Consider the following 15,830-nt stretch of genomic DNA (forward strand, 5'->3'; position numbering starts at 1 on the left):
AAAAGAACAGTTACAGTGAAAGGACATCATTGGTGCAGTTGATGCTAAATTTGAATATGGACTATAGATTAAATAATAGTATTTTATCAATGTTAAATTTCCCAATTTTGATCATTGTACTATACTTCTAAGAGATTGTTCTTTTTCTTAGGAAACACATAATGAAATATTTAATACAGGAGTATGATGTCCTAAACTTATTCTCACATTCTCCAGAAGAAACAGCTTCAAAAGTCTACATCATATATATATATATGTATGTACATACACACATGTATATATGTATATAGACCTATCATAAAGGGAAAACAAATGTGGCAAAATTGAGTGAAGAGTATATGAGAATTCTTTGTACTCTCCTTGAAACTTTCCTTTAAAAATTTACTCATTTAAGAGAAATGCAAATCAAAACTCCAAGTTATCACTTCACACTTATCAAGATGGCTACTGTTAGAAGAACAGAAAATAACAAGTATTGGTGAGGATGTAGAGAAATTGGAATCCTTGTGCTATTTGGTGGCAATGTGAAATGGTATAGCCGTTATGGAAAACAGTACAGAGATTCATAGAAAAATTAAAAATAGAATTATCATATGATGCAACAATCCCACTTTGGAGTATATTTCCAAGGGAATGTAAAGCAAGATCTTGACGAGGTAACTGCACACCCAGTGTTCGTGAAACCCTGTTCATATAGTCGAGAAGTGGAAACAACCCAAATGTCTGTTGGTTGATGAGTGAATAAAGAAAGTGTGGTATACAAATACAAGAATATTATGTAGCTCTAAAAGGGAAAGAAATCCTGTTGTGTGCTACAACATGAATGAACCTCAAGGCCATTATGCTAAGTGAAATAAGCCAGTTACAAAAGGACAAATACTGTATGATTCTACTCATATGAAGTATCTATGGACAGGGAGTGTTACCCCACATTCCAGTAAACAAAGAATGTCACCCACCATTCCAGTTCTACAAGGATCAAGCCATCAGCCATTGCAGCCCCCCACCCTCGCCTGCCACCTGCCTCCTTCCACAGTGCGTCCTGAGGGGAGGAAATTCGGGCTGGAGCAAAACAGGAAGCATTCTGAGCTTTGGATACTTGGCCCTAGATAATTAACATACATATCTAAGGAATAATTTCAACAAGCCCAGATCTTTATATCTTCCCTGACACAGAAAAGCACTAAAATCATTAACTCAAAATACCTTTTCCTTGTGATTACTAGTAACATTTTGATGTCTGACTACATGTTTTTTCCAGCAAGAATCTGCTATATATTCTGCCTTGCTCTCTTAACCCTTCTGAGCAGTTCCTCAGAGCTTTCTAAGAGGCTGTTTCCCAGGCTATAACCCTCAGTATAATCCTGGAATAAAACTTCACTCACAACTTTTGGGTTGTGTGGTTCTTCTTCCATGGACATACCTGAAGTAGTCAAAATCATACAAACAATGTAGAAAGGCTGGGGGAGGGAGGAGAAGGAGTTAGTATCTCATAAACATAGAGTTTCAGTTTTGTAAGGTGAAAAAGTTCCAGAGATGATCTGCCTAACAATGTGAATTAAAAATGGTTAAGATGGTAAATTAAAAAAAATTTTTTTAACCATACACATTACCCAGGCAATTATGATGATAGCCGAGTTTTGGAAACTGGCAATAGCAAGTTAACAGTATAAATAATGTCCTCTCCTCTCATCTTCCCACGGTACTCCACCTCTCCAACACTACTGGTTTATTTTATTCCATTCTGTTCTGTTCTATTGGCTGTGCCGTGCAGTGTGTGGGATCTTAGTTCCCTAACCAGGAATTGAACCCATGCTCCCTGCACTGGGAATATACAGTCTTAACCACTGGACTACCAGGGAAGTACTCCCTACTGCTTTTAATATCACATGAAAACTGGGCTATGTAATTAAGTTAGGATACAGAGAAATTTCTTTACCTTCCTCTTTATTTTCATTTTCTACAGATTGAAAAACTGAAACAGCAATTGAATGAAACAAAGGAAAAAGCCCAAGAGGAGAAGGAGAAATTGGTATGTACACTGATGCCTCACTTGTTGGCGGTCAGGTTTCTGGCAGGTTCAGATCTTTAAGACACGAGAGTAAGCAAGTCCTCTTGAGAACTCAGTGATCTTAAAGCTCATACATTTGATTGTACAGATGCTCAAAAATAAAATTATGTTATTGTCGAAAATCATCTTGTAGTAATGGTAGCTTACTGATCTTGAGCTCTAGGGCTTTTCAGTGGACAGCGCTGGGAAACATATTTTTTGAAGATTAAAATATATCATGAGCTCATGCTAATACTTTAAATTCAGATGCAAGAGTACAGGATTTTTACTTAACCCTATCTGTGTCTTCTTTCTCCCTCACCCAAAATCCTGGTTCTTAATGATACCAATGTAACTGTGTATTTTCTTCAAACCTCAATATAGCAAAGGCACAGAATACTAATATTAATACTACTACCTACATAAACTGGTGGATACAGTTTAGGATTTGTGTTGGTGGGGGGGACTTTTCCCATTAGGATATATACCAATAGTGATCTACAGTCAAATTCAGTTCAGTTTAGTTTAGTTGCTCTGTCGTGTCCGACTCTTTGTGACCCCATGGACTGTAGCATGCCAGGCCTCCCTGTCCATCACCAATTCCCAGAGTTTACTCAAACTCATGGCCATTGAGTCGGTGATGCCATCCAACCATCTCATCCTCTGTCGTCCCCTTCTCCTCCCACCTTCAATCTTTTCCAGAATCAGGATCTTTTCAAATCTTCACATCAGGTGGCCAAATATTGAAGTTTCAGCTTCAGCATCAGTCCTTCCAATGAATATTCAGGACTGATTTCCTTTAGGATGGACTGGTTGGATCTCCTTGCTGTCCAAGGGACTCTCAAAAGTCTTCTCCAATACCATAGTTGAAAAGCATCAATTCTTCTGCGCTCAGCTTTCTTTATAGTCCAACTGTCACATCCATACATGACTACTGGAAAAACCATAGCTTTGACTAGATGGACCTTTGTTGGTAAAATAATGTCTCTGCTTTTTAATAAGCTGTCTGGGTTAGTCATAACTTGTCTTCCAAGGAGCAAGCATCTTTTAATTTCATGGCTGCAGTCACCATCTGCAGTGATTTTGGAGCCCCCCAAAATAAAGTTTGTCACTGTTTCCACTGTTTCCCCATCTATTTGCCATGAAGTGATAGGACCAGATCCTATGATCTTAGTTTTCTGAATGTTGTTTTAAGCCAACTTTTTCACTCTTTCACTTTCATCAAGAGGCTTTTTAGTTCCTCTTTGCTTTCTGCCCTAAGGGTGGTGTCATCTGCGTATCTGAGGTTGATATTTCTCCTGGCAGTCTTGATTCCAGCTTGTGCTTCATCCAGTCCAGAATTTCTCATGATGTACTCTGCATATAAGTTTAATAAGCAAGGTAACAATATACAGCCTTGATGTACTGCTTTCCCGATTTGGAACCAGTCAGTTGTTCCATGTCCAGTTCTAACTGTTGCTTCTGATCAAATTAACAAGGTCTAAAAACAATTTGAAATAATTCCTTTCTGTAAGGTTATGCCACCAACTCAGCAATACATTTTGATTTTGATTTTTTAGGAGTTGCTTTAAGAAATTAATGTGAAATGATATAACTATATAATTATAATTATGTAAAATAGTCTTCCCTGGTGATCCCGTGGTAAAGAATCCACCTGCCAAGTAGGAGACACCAGTTTGATCCCTGGGTCAGGAAGATCCCCTGGAAAAGGGAATGGCAACCCACTCCAGTATTCTTGCCTGGTAAATACCATGAGGTCACAAAAGAGTTGGACATGACTGAGCAGCTAAACAGCAGCAGCAATTATGTAAAATATTTATGTGTTTCCAAAGTAAAATCTATCAAACACGGTCTATTCTGAGAAATGTAACTTCTGTCCATGTCTCCATGGACTGAATATACCAGAGTATATTGTCAAAATGGGTTTATACATTGGGAATATATAATGGGACAATATACCAGAGTATATTGTCGGAGAAGGCAATGGCACCCCACTCCAGTACTCTTGCTTGGAAAATCCCAATGACGGAGGAGCCTGTTAGGCTGCAATCCATGGGGTCGCTAAGAGTCGGACATGACTGAGCAACTTCACTTTCACTTTTCACTTTCATGCATTGGAGAAGGAAATGGCAGCCCACTCCAGTGTTCTTGCCTGGAGAATCCCAGGGATGGGGGAGCCTGGTGGGCTGCCGTCTATGGGGTCGCACAGAGTCGGACACGACTGAAGTGACTTAGCATAACATATATTGTCAAAATGGGTTTCTGTCAACATGATAGGTAAGAAATGATATTTTAGTGTATTTAAATTTGCATTTCTCTTATTCTGAGCTAGATTGAGCATTTTTTTCATGTGGTTAAGTGTCTTTTGCACTTTGATAGCTCTTTTCATTTGTTAGTTGTGTTATTTGCCCTTTTTCTCCTCCATTTCCCTCCCCCCTTTTTTTTCTCTTTACTCTCTCTTCTTCCCTTTCTCCTCTTCCTTTTCTCCTCATCTCTCTTTTTCCTTTTCCTCTGTCTGCCCCCTTCCTTCCTCTTTCTCTCACCGTCTTCTCTATTTATTTAAGAGATATTGGCCCTCTCCTTGTCTCTTTGCTTACTGATTTTAATTTAGGATCAGGGATGTTATTTATCTCTCTTATAGATTAAAGATTTGTTTAGTCTTCTCATGAGGATTTCCCAGGTGGTGCTAGTGGTAAAGAACCCACCTGCCAATGGAGGAGACATAAGAGACGTGGGTTCGATCCCTGGGTTGCAGAGAGCCCCTGGAGAAGGGCATGGCAACCTACTCCAGTATTCTTGCCTGGAGAATTCCATGGACAGAAGAGCCTGGCGGGCTATAGTCCATAGGGTCACACAGAGTCAGACACAACTGAAGCGACTGAGCATGCATGCAATCTTCTCATACCTCTTTTAAATAATATCTACTTTTCTATACACAATCAGGTCATTTTAGAATTTTCTCCTTATTCAAGGCACTTGGTCTCTTTTAATAAAAATTAAAACTTTATATGAAGGTAAAAAGGGAGATTTTTCTTCAAAGAAGAAAGAAAAATGGCTTAAGGCTTCAAATGGAACAGGACTTTGTGTGACCTCTGTTCTTTTTCCTAAGTCATTTACCTTTTTTGTTGTTTTGTTGTTAATACAGGAACAAAAATTTACTATGCAAGTAAGTGAGCTGGAGGGACAGTTCCATCAAAAGGCCAAAGAAATTGGCATGATTCAGACAGAGCTCAAAACAATAAAACAATTCCAGAAGAGAAAAATCCAAGTGGAGAAAGAATTAGATGATGTAAGTTTCTTTCATTCTTTCTTTCTTTAAAAAGAAGACATTAGAATTAACTATGTCTGCAAAGGCCTTCATAGACATTGACTCCTGTGAGATGGTAAAGGATTCCCTTTGACATTGTAGAGATTATCTGAGAAAAACAGGGAAGATATATCAGTGTAGGACTGAATGCAGAAAATCTTAATAGACTTTTGTTTTTTTAAGCATTGATTTCTTTGTGAATTCACCAGATCTTAGGCAATACACCCTGTTGCATTTATCACCAGTTAAACCTTTGGAATTACTACGGCTGTAGAAAACAATAGCGGCAAAGCAGCAAAGTCCTGAAAGAAAATATATATAGACTGATGAATGATAACTTCAGAAAATTTTAAGACACACTGGGTAGGGGTGGATGGAGTGAGGAAACCTGAGTACCTTCAGAAAGTTTCTCTGACATTGCATACTCTTTCTGTTCCCTCAGTTCAGAATATAGTTTTATTGCATTAATGACAATGCAATAAATGGCATAGACGAGGGCTGGACACAAGTAGCTGAAATCAGCTTTGAGGTTTGGGCAAGTTACCTTCTCTATACTTAGGTTTCCTCATCTGTAAAAATTGGGAGTGGTAAGAGTTACTGGCTCATAGCGTTGTTGTAAGGATTAAATGAGTTCATATATGTAAAGTGAAGTTGGTCAGTCATGTCCGACTCTTTGCAACCCTATGGACTGTAGCCTGCTAGATTCCTCCATCCATGGGATTTTCCAAGCAAGACTACTGGAGTGGGTTGCATTTCCTTCTCCAGAGGATCTTCCTGACCCAGGGATCAAACTTGGGTCTCCCGCACTGCAGGCAGACTCTTTACTGTCTGAGCCACCAGTGCTTAAAAGAGTGTATGTCACATGGAATTAACAGTGGTGTGTAGCTCTTTGCAAAAAAAAAAAAAAAAAAAATCTTATTCGTAACATTTACTGATTTCCTTGGTATAAATACTTATACTATGGCCAATTTCAACAAAGCCACAATGCGGCCAAAAAAAAAAGAAAGAAAGAAACTGAACTCAGAGTGGTTACTTGTGCTGGAGGGGAGGGGAAGGAGAAATGGGGAGATGTTGGTCAAAGGGTACAAACTTTCAGTTATAAGATTGACAAGTTTTTAGGAATCTAAAGTATAATATATTGACCCTAACTAATAATACTGTATTATATACTTGAAACTTTCTAAGAGAGTAGATCTTAAGAGTTCTCACCACAAAAAAAGTAATGGTAGTTTTGTGACATGATGGAGGTGTTAGCTAATGCTACGGTAGTATTCATTTTGCAATATAGTGTATAAAATTAGCAGATTGTACAGCTTCAATGTACATACTGTTAATATGTCAATTATATTTAAATTAAACTAGAAAAAAGAAAAAAATTAAAAAGATTAGCAAAAAAGTGATTTTGTGTGTGTTTCCATGTCTGCCTGCAATGCGGGAGACCTGGGTTTGATCCCTAGGCTGGGAAGATCCCCTGGAGAAAGGCATGGCAACCCACTCCAGTATTCTTGCCTGGAGAATCCCCATGGACAGAGGAGCCTGGCCGGCTATAGTCCATGGGGTCGAAAAGCGTCGGGCATGACTGAGCGAATAAGCACAGCACATAGTATTTTGTATTTCTTTTATACCACTTAGTCCAGTCTATCTTGATATTATAGTTATCATTTGTCTTATCTCCCCTGCTAGATGGTAAATTTTTTGAGGCATGAACAGTATTGTGCTTTGTATTTATTGAAGTACAAGATACAGAGTAATGCTCAATAAATCTGTGTTGAATACTAAGTGGGTCTTTCATTTAAAATGTAATTGAAGGAATACCAAGTTTTCTACTAACTAGATGGGAAGAATCCTTTCACAGTGTATATGTATATCAAATCATTGTGCTGTATACTTGAAATAGCATACATTTGTCAACAATGGGTTAGGAAGATCCCCTGGAGAAGAGAAAGGCTACCCACCCCAGTATTCTGGCCTGGAGAATTTCATGGACTGTATAGTCCACTCGCAAAGAGTCAGACACGACTGAGCGACTTTCATTCACTCACTCCTCGATAAAGCTGCAAAGTTTTCTAGAAAGAATATCTAGTTTTGTTTTACATGAAAATATAAAACTGAACCAAGTTAAGTTCCTTAACTTTTCAGGAACTCTCAAAATAGCCATCCTGAGGTGTAGGTATACATTCTGAATCAAAGTGAATGAAGAACTAGTTGTTCATATTCGACTGGGCCTTGGTGTGAATTTTTTTTTTTTTTAAAGAACAATGTTGCCACCTAGTGGAGAAATGGATTTTGGACCTTTCGAAAGAGGGTTGGTGGGCCAGGAAAACTTAAAATTCAAAAATAAAAGATCCTTGCTAATGTGAATCATAAGGTGGTTCTGTGGAATCCCAAATATGGAAGAATTAAGGCAGGTGTGGGGCTCACGACTCAAGGGAAGAAAATTATACTGTGCATATACGATTCAATATACAAATTTAAAAGAGGCTAATTAACTTTAGATTGCCAAATGTATTCAAAGCATAAATTTAAAGAAAAAGTAATTTCCATCTACCTGATTAACAAAAGGAGCATTAACCTTATTTCTTCACTTACATATTGTGAACATTTTTCAGTGCTATTATGTATTTTTCTATAAAACCTTTTGACTGGATGCATGGATTTCCATTGGGTAGATATACCATGATTTATCAATTGGTTCCTTGTTGGACATTTGGATTGTTTTTCTAATTTTTCACTATTATAAACCAAGGAACATCTGAATAACAAAGTATTTTTCTATATTTTTAATTGGTTTTTAGGATAACTTCTTGGAAGTTACAGTGAGATTTATAGATTAAATTACAACATGAATTTTAAGGTTTTTGATATGCATTGCCTAATCATCTTTCAAAAGATTTCTTTATTAATTTATAGATTTTGGGGGAGTCCAATGGCAAATGAAAGGTTTACTGCACCCTACCCTACTTAGACAGTAGACTTCTCCACACATTTATATATTGACAGTAATTCTGAAAGTCTTTCACAGTATGAGGCCTTTTATAAATGTATAAAAAATACAAGAAGAAAGAAGAATATCTGAAAGATCATATGATATGGATCAAATGGAGATTTAATACTGGTAACAGAGATCACAGACAGAGATCACAGTAAGGAAAATTGTTAAGTATAAGGAAGGACAATATTAGAAACAATAATAATGATTCAGTGAAAACCCACAAGACCTCCTAGAACTAACACCAAAAAAAGATGTCCTTTTCATCCTAGGGAACTGGAATGCAAAAGTAGGAAGTCAAGAGATTCCCAGAGTAACAGGCAAGTTTGGCCTTGGAGTACAAAGTTAAGTAGGGCAAAGGCTAACAGAGTTTTGCCAAGAGAACACACTGGTCATAGCAAACACCCTCTTCCAACAACACAAGACACGACTCTACACATGGACATCACCAGATGGTTAATACTGAAATCTGATTGATTACATTCTTTGTAGCTGAAGATGGAGAAGCTCTGTACAGTCAGGAAAAAACAAGACCTGGAGCTGACTGTGGCTCAGATCATCAGCTCTTTATTGTAAAATTCAGGCTCAAATTGAAGAAAGTAGGGAAAACCACTAGGCCATTCAGGTATGACCTAAATCAAATCCCTTATGATTATATAGGAGGTGATGAATAGATTAAAGGGACCAGATCTGATAGACATAGAGTGCCTGAAGAACTATGGACAGAGGTTTGTAACATTGTACAGGAGGTGGTGACCAAAACCATCCCCAAAAAGAAATGTAAGAAGGTAAGATGTTTGTCTGAGGAGGCCTTACAAATAGCTGAGATAAGAGAAGTGAAAGACAAAGGAGAAAGGGAAAAATATACCCAACTGAATGCAGAGTTCCAGAGACTAGCAAGCAGAGATTAAAAGAAGCTGTCTTAAGTGAACAATGCAAAGAAATAGAGGAAAACAATAGAATGGAAAGATTAGAGGTCTCTAAGAAAATTGGAGATATCAAGGGAACATTTTATTCAAAGATAGGCACAGTAAAGGACAAAAACAGCAAGGACCTAACAGAAGCAGAAGAGATTAAGAAGAGGTGGCAAGAATACACAGAACTATACAAAAAAGCTCTTAATGACCTAGATAACCATTATGGTAGGTCACTGACCTAGAACCAAACATCCTGGAGTGTGAAGTCAAGTGGGCCTTAAGAAGCATCACTACGAACAAAGCTAGTGGAGGTGATGAAATTCTAGCTGAGTTACTGTCACCCTGCTTATTTAACTTATATGCAGAGTATTTCATATGAAATGCTGGGCTGGATGACTCACAAGCTGGAATCAAGATTTCTGGGACAAATATCAATAACCTCAGATATGCAGATGATACCACTTTAATAGCAGAAAGTGAGGAGGAACTAAAGAGCTTCTTGATGAAGGTGAAAGAGGAGAATAAAAAAGCTGGCTTAAAACTCTACATTCAAAAAATGAAGATCATGGCACCCAGTCCCATCATTTCATAGCAAATAGGTGGGGGAAAAAGTGGAAAAGTGTCAGATTTCATTTCTTGGGCTCCAGAATCACTGTGGATGGTGACTGCAGCCACAAAATTAAAAGACGCTTGTTCCTTGGGAGAAAAGCTGTGACAAACGTAGACAATATATTAAAAAGCAGAGACGTCACTTTGCCGACAAAGGTCTGTTTAGTCAAAGCTATGGTTTTTCCAGTGGTCATGTACAGATGTGAGAGTTGGACCATAAAGAAGGCTGAGTGCAGAAGAACTGATGCTTTCAAACTGTGGTACTGGAGAAGACTCTTGAGAGTCCCTTGGACAGCAAGGAGATCAAACCAGTCAATCCTAAAAGAAATCAACCCTGAATATTCATTGGAAGGACTGATGCTGAAGCTTAAGCTCCAATACTTTGGTCACCTGATGCAAAGAGCCTACCAATTGAAAGAGACTCAGATGCTGGGAAAGACTGAGGGCAAGAGCAGAAGGGGGCGACAGAGGATGAGATGGATATGGATAGTATCACTGTCTCAATGGACATGAGTTTGAGCAAGCTATGGGAGATGGTGAAGGACAGTGAAGCTGCAGTTCATGGGGTCGAAAAGAGTCAAACACAACTTAGTGATGAACAACAACAACAACTAACCTCTGTAGTAAATGATTATTACTATTCTAAGTATTTTATGTGTATTATTTGTTATTTAATCCTTGCCACGTCTCTATGAGATAGCTTCTATTATTATCTTTCTACCCTGGAGACCTGAGACTTAGAGAAGATAATGATTTGCCAAAACAGCTGGTGAGAGAGGTAACAGTTGAACCTTGGGTCTGTCTGATGGAAAGTCCTTCTCTATTGCTTTTTTTTTTGTGGCATGAATGTTAGATTGAGCATACCTATTTCATCTGATAGGTTCTTACCAGTAAATATAGCCTTCAGAATCAGGGTTATTTAGCTCAATTTTTTTTTTTATTTTGCCTAGAAGAATTTTCTGTTCTTTTTAGTCTATGTACTTTTAGAGGATAGAAGGATCCATCTATGAGAATCATAGGGAGATACTTTTTATATTTATACTAGGAATAATTTTCTAAAAATGAGAACTCTTAAAGGGCAGCCTAGGAAATTAATGTGATTTGAATTATTGGTACTTCTGTCTCTAGATATTTTTCTCATAGTAAAGATTCCTGTTAAGTGGGAGATTTGTATAGTCTGACTCCTAAGATTCCTTCCAACTCTGAAAATTATGATTCTGTGAGTTCATGTGTTTAAAATGAAGATATTTGGTGGGGATGAGTATTATAATAACTTATTTGAATGTTCTGAGAACTGTTATTCATGAAAAGCTTTTTAGAAACTCAGTACTAATCTTGTAAGTGAAAGTGTAAGTCGCCCAGTCGTGTCCGACTCTTTGCAACCCCATGGACTATACAGTCCATGGAATTCTCCAGGCCTGAATACCAGAGTGGGTATAGCCTTTCCCTTCTCCAGGGGATCTTCCCAATCTATAGATATTTATGAGAAATATGGTACTCGTAGGGAGGGCATGAGGTTTTTCTGTGTGTTCAAGATTAAGAGGTAATGTGTGACAGAGAATGTTTCTTGATTGAGAATGTTCAGGGATATGCCCCAATCTGGGGCTTCCCAGGTGGCTCAGTGGTAAAGATACCTGCCAATGCAGGAGATGCAGAAGTGGGTTCAATCCCTGGGTTGGGAAGATCCCTTGGAGAAGGAAATGGCAACCCCCTCCAGTATTCTGGCCTGGAGAATCCTGTGGACAGTGGAGCCTGGTGGGCTACAGTCCAAGTGGTCGCATAGTCAGACGCGACTGAGCAGCAGCCACAGCATACCCCAATCCACCCCATTTCCTGCTGACCAGTCTTTGTTTTTTTGGTTATTTTAATTTTAGCTGAAGGAGGATTTAAGGAACACAGAGCGGAAACATCAGGAGACACTTAGAAGACTGGAAGGCAAGTTTTTTGAAGAAAAGGTACAACATATTTGCATTAATTAGTAAATATTGTGTGTACTAGAACAAAATAAGTGTATTTATATGTATTCTGAGACATAACTTTTCAGTTGGGCATTTTATTATAAGAAGATTATCTACCCCAGATTATCTCACCCTTAGTTAGACATTCTTGAAATCTTCAAGAGGGACAGTCATCTGAGCAAGGCTTCAGGACACAGTCCCCCTCACCCCAGCTTGGTGTCCCCTGGTGGAACTAAAGCTGCAGGCGCCACTTTCTGGGGGAGGTGGGCTTGGAGAGGTTCCTGTGGCTCACGTGAAGGCCTTCCCTTAGTCAAGTTAACTAAGGATGTTAATAAAAGGGGCGCAAAAGTATTCTTTAGCTTCACAGGTTTCCACATTTCTCTGTGCATCTAAAGTTAATTCTCCACATTATGAGAAGTGCTTTGGAACACTGCTCCTCTACAGAATCTTCTCAGAGTCCCCATGGTTTTTCTTTAATTCTTTTAATTCTTTAATTTTTCATCCTTAGGAAAGAATTAAATAGATTTTTTCACAAATTGCTGAGCAGGTAGGGAAGTGAGGGTGAGGCAAATAAGTACTCATGTCAGGTTTATATAAAAGGATTTGCTTTAAAAAGTAGCTCTCAGTTTCTAGTTTGTGTACTGAATAACCTGGGAGTGGGATAGAAGCATAATCTAGATATAACTGTATTAAAAGAGCCTATTTTCTTTTAGCGTAGACTAGAAAAAGAGGCTGAAAAGAAGATAATAATGCTGGCAGACAGAGCCCACCATGAAGCTGTTGTGTAAGAGACCACTGCCTCCTTTTTCTTTCTAGTAGCCTCTCTCACCTCTTTGCTAGTCTTTTTTGTTCGTATTATGTTTTCTACCCTCTTCTCTCCAGGTTTGCTTCCTTCAGATTTTCTAGTTTACTTTCCTTCTCTCTGTGTCTCCACCCCTTTTCCTCCCATCCTCTTTGTAGCAGCAGAGTGTGGGGGAGAAAACTTGGGCTTTGAAGTTACACTTTAGTTCTCAACATGTATACTAATTGACTGTAGGAAGATTTCTTAAATTTTTTGAAATTTAATTTCTTCATCTAAAAATGGTATTAATAATGCCAACTGTGCATGGTTATCATGAGGTATATTAGTGGAAATTAATAGTTATATATAATATATTATAATATAATAGTGGATATTAATAATTAGTGGATAGGTATATTAGTTATATAAGTAACTGTGTTGTGTTAATGCATAAACTAGGTCTCAGTGTGTTAATGTGTTCAGTCGCTCAGTTGTGTCCGACTCTTTACAACCCCATGAACTATAGCCAGCAAGGCTCCTCTTTCCAAGGAATTTTCCAGGCACGACTACTGGAGTGGGTTGCCATTTCCTACTCCAGGGGATCTTCCTGACCCAGGGATCAAACCTGAGTCTCTTGTGTCTCCTGCATTGGCAGGCAGATTCTTTGCCACTGTGCCACCTGGGAAGTCCCCCCTGGTCTCAATGGTTTATTTCTAATCTAATGTGGGTCTGACAGCTGTACTCCAGGGGTGGTTCAGGAACCTGGGCTGCTTCCATTTTGTTCTTTATGTCCAGTCACATGGACAAAGAGAGAGTATGGGAAACACATACCTGCCCTTAACTGCCTTGGACTGGAAGTAACATATCACTCTTTACTTTTCCATTGGTGAGAACTTAGTTTTAAGATCCCCACCCAAGTATAGAGTACCCACCATAAGCTAAATAAGTGTTGGCCATTATTCTTTATTATTATTATTTTTTGTTGCCCACGTGCCTTACAGGATCTTAGTTCCCTGACCAGGGAGTGAACCTGGGCCATGGCAGTGAAAGCTCTGAGTTCTAATCACTGAACTGCTAGGGAATTCCCAATGATCATTACTATTAATGTTAGGGGATAAAGCAGTCACTGATCTACTTTGGTAATATTTAAAACTTAGGTCTGTGTTTTGGGGTCTTATAGGCAATTGAACCACGCTGGAAGAAGTGTTTTTAAAGAGAATATTTATCTCCAGAAAGCTCTCGCATACCATCTGAAGGAAGCTGATGCTCTACAAAAAAATTCCCAGAAGTTGCAAGAGACTCAGACTTTCCTTTCACAGCAAAAGGTTCCCATTCTCATTTAAACTTTCTTGTTTGTTTTAAAGATTGGTGAATAGTGAGAACCGAGTATAGTAATGATAGATAAGGACAATAGGGCCATTTTTCTTCTGTCTGGTTGATGTATTTTTCTTACCTGAGAAGTTAATTACTGAATAATTTATAAGAAACTTTAGATTTGGCTTTATAAAGAATATCTGAAACATAAATGTAACTCCTGTGCTCTAATACATTTGTAATCATTTTGTGTTGCTTAGAGTTGGTCCCTGCATCACTTAGGAATAGGTTCTCAGCTGTGGCTACAGTGGTTTCCCCATGTAAGGGTGTATCCTCTCCCTAAAGGAAGTCTGGAGGTAAGCAGTCCAGAGCTGGAATGCCACAAAGTTAGCAGACACTCGGGTTCCTCCTGCAGAACTTTGTTCTGCAGCACATGGCTTATCGCCACAGAGTCACCCCATGGCCCCCAGCAGCTGCTGGCGCTCTCACAACAGGGAGGGAGAAGAACAAGAAGGAAGACAGTATGCTCCTCCCTTCAGAGGTCTTCCTGAAAGTCCTATACACATTTCTACTTGCAGCTGTTTCATCAGAGCTTAGTCACATGGCTTTGCTGAACTACTAGGGAAACTGGGAGTTTTCATCTGGGCTTAGTGCTTTTCTGAATAAAATTAGGGCTTTATTATGAAGTATAAAATGGAAAATGGACACTGGGACAGGCAACTAGCAGATTGCCACAGCTGACAGTAAGTAGTTGTTAAATTACTATAGTAATTTTACTGTATAGTCTTATTGGGATATTCTTTTGATAATATAAAATACTGAAGCTTTCATAATTTTAGAAGAAGGAAAATGCCTTGATTAGTAAAATTTGTGGTCTTTGTAAAGTCCAGAAAAGGACTCTTGATGTTTCTTACTCTTTATGCACAGAAGAGCAAAAATACCACCATTGCAACCTGGCCTCAAACTCAAACCTCTTAAAGTAATGGAAATTAGTGAGTAAATTTTACATTCTGAAATTAATTAAAAAAAACTCACACCTCCCTCATCTTTCTGTTTTAGGAGATCAATGATCTATTGGTTAAAGAAAAGATAATGCAACTTACCCAGCAGAAATTACAAATCCAAACTCTTCAGAAGAAGGTAGTAAGCCTGGAGAATGCTCTGATTTGCATGACCAAAGAGTTTGAGACTGAAGTTTTAAAACTGCAGCAACAGGCAATGGTAGAGAACCAAGCAGGTCAGGTTGAAATTTTCAAGCTGCAGCAACTTCTTCAGATGAAGGACAAGGAAATGAATCGAATAAAGAAGCTGGCCAAGAACATACTAGATGAGAGAACAGAAGTGGAAAGATTCTTTTTAGATGCTCTACACCAAGTAAAGAAACAGATCCTATTTAGCAGAAAGCATTATAAACAGGTAGCACAAACTGCTTTCAATCTTAAAATGAGAGAGGCATGTGCAGGAAGAATGGAATATCCCAAAATCCGAACGTTTGATGGCAGAGAACATAGCACCAATAGCGTGAATCAGGATCTTATGGAGGCTGATAAATGGTACTAATGATGCTTTAATATTTTGTCTTTTATACTGCTTTTTTTTTTTCTCTTTAGAGAAATAAAAATCCTGACAAGTTCATTTTGACAGTATCTAAGTATTAAATAGATTACTCAGTAAGTTACTTGAGAAGAGAAACTGTCTTACTCATCTTTGTAACCCCATGCTTAGCATAATGTGTGGGGTCTTCTTAGTAGATTGTCTCCCTGTTTCGTATGACAGAGACTTGTCAGAGGGATTGTTTGTTCCATTTTGAATGTCACTGTAATATCTTTTAACATGTTCCTTTCTTCCATTTCCTGTAAATTTGTTTCAAAGGTTTGATTAGATTCAGGTTAAACATTTTTGATA

At 38.3% G+C, this 15,830-nt stretch overlaps 1 protein-coding gene across 4 annotated transcripts in view; it reads left to right on the forward strand.

The window, feature by feature from the left end:
* Nucleotides 1-15,830, forward strand: part of BBOF1 (basal body orientation factor 1) — a 34,038-nt gene that overhangs the window by 5,744 nt on the left and 12,464 nt on the right. For 3 of the 4 annotated variants that reach the window (XM_055538616.1, XM_055538617.1, XM_055538619.1), the window contains exons 3-8: nt 1,967-2,032; nt 5,196-5,339; nt 11,747-11,827; nt 12,544-12,614; nt 13,792-13,936; nt 14,985-15,478. In XM_055538616.1, the coding sequence (XP_055394591.1) occupies nt 1,967-2,032; nt 5,196-5,339; nt 11,747-11,827; nt 12,544-12,614; nt 13,792-13,936; nt 14,985-15,478 (1,001 nt within the window). The remainder of the gene's footprint in view (nt 1-1,966; nt 2,033-5,195; nt 5,340-11,746; nt 11,828-12,543; nt 12,615-13,791; nt 13,937-14,984; nt 15,479-15,830) is intronic. The other variant, XM_055538618.1, reaches the window with a different exon arrangement.

This window comes from Bubalus kerabau, chromosome 10, assembly GCF_029407905.1.
Source record: "Bubalus kerabau isolate K-KA32 ecotype Philippines breed swamp buffalo chromosome 10, PCC_UOA_SB_1v2, whole genome shotgun sequence".
Taxonomy (NCBI): Eukaryota; Metazoa; Chordata; class Mammalia; order Artiodactyla; family Bovidae; genus Bubalus; species Bubalus kerabau.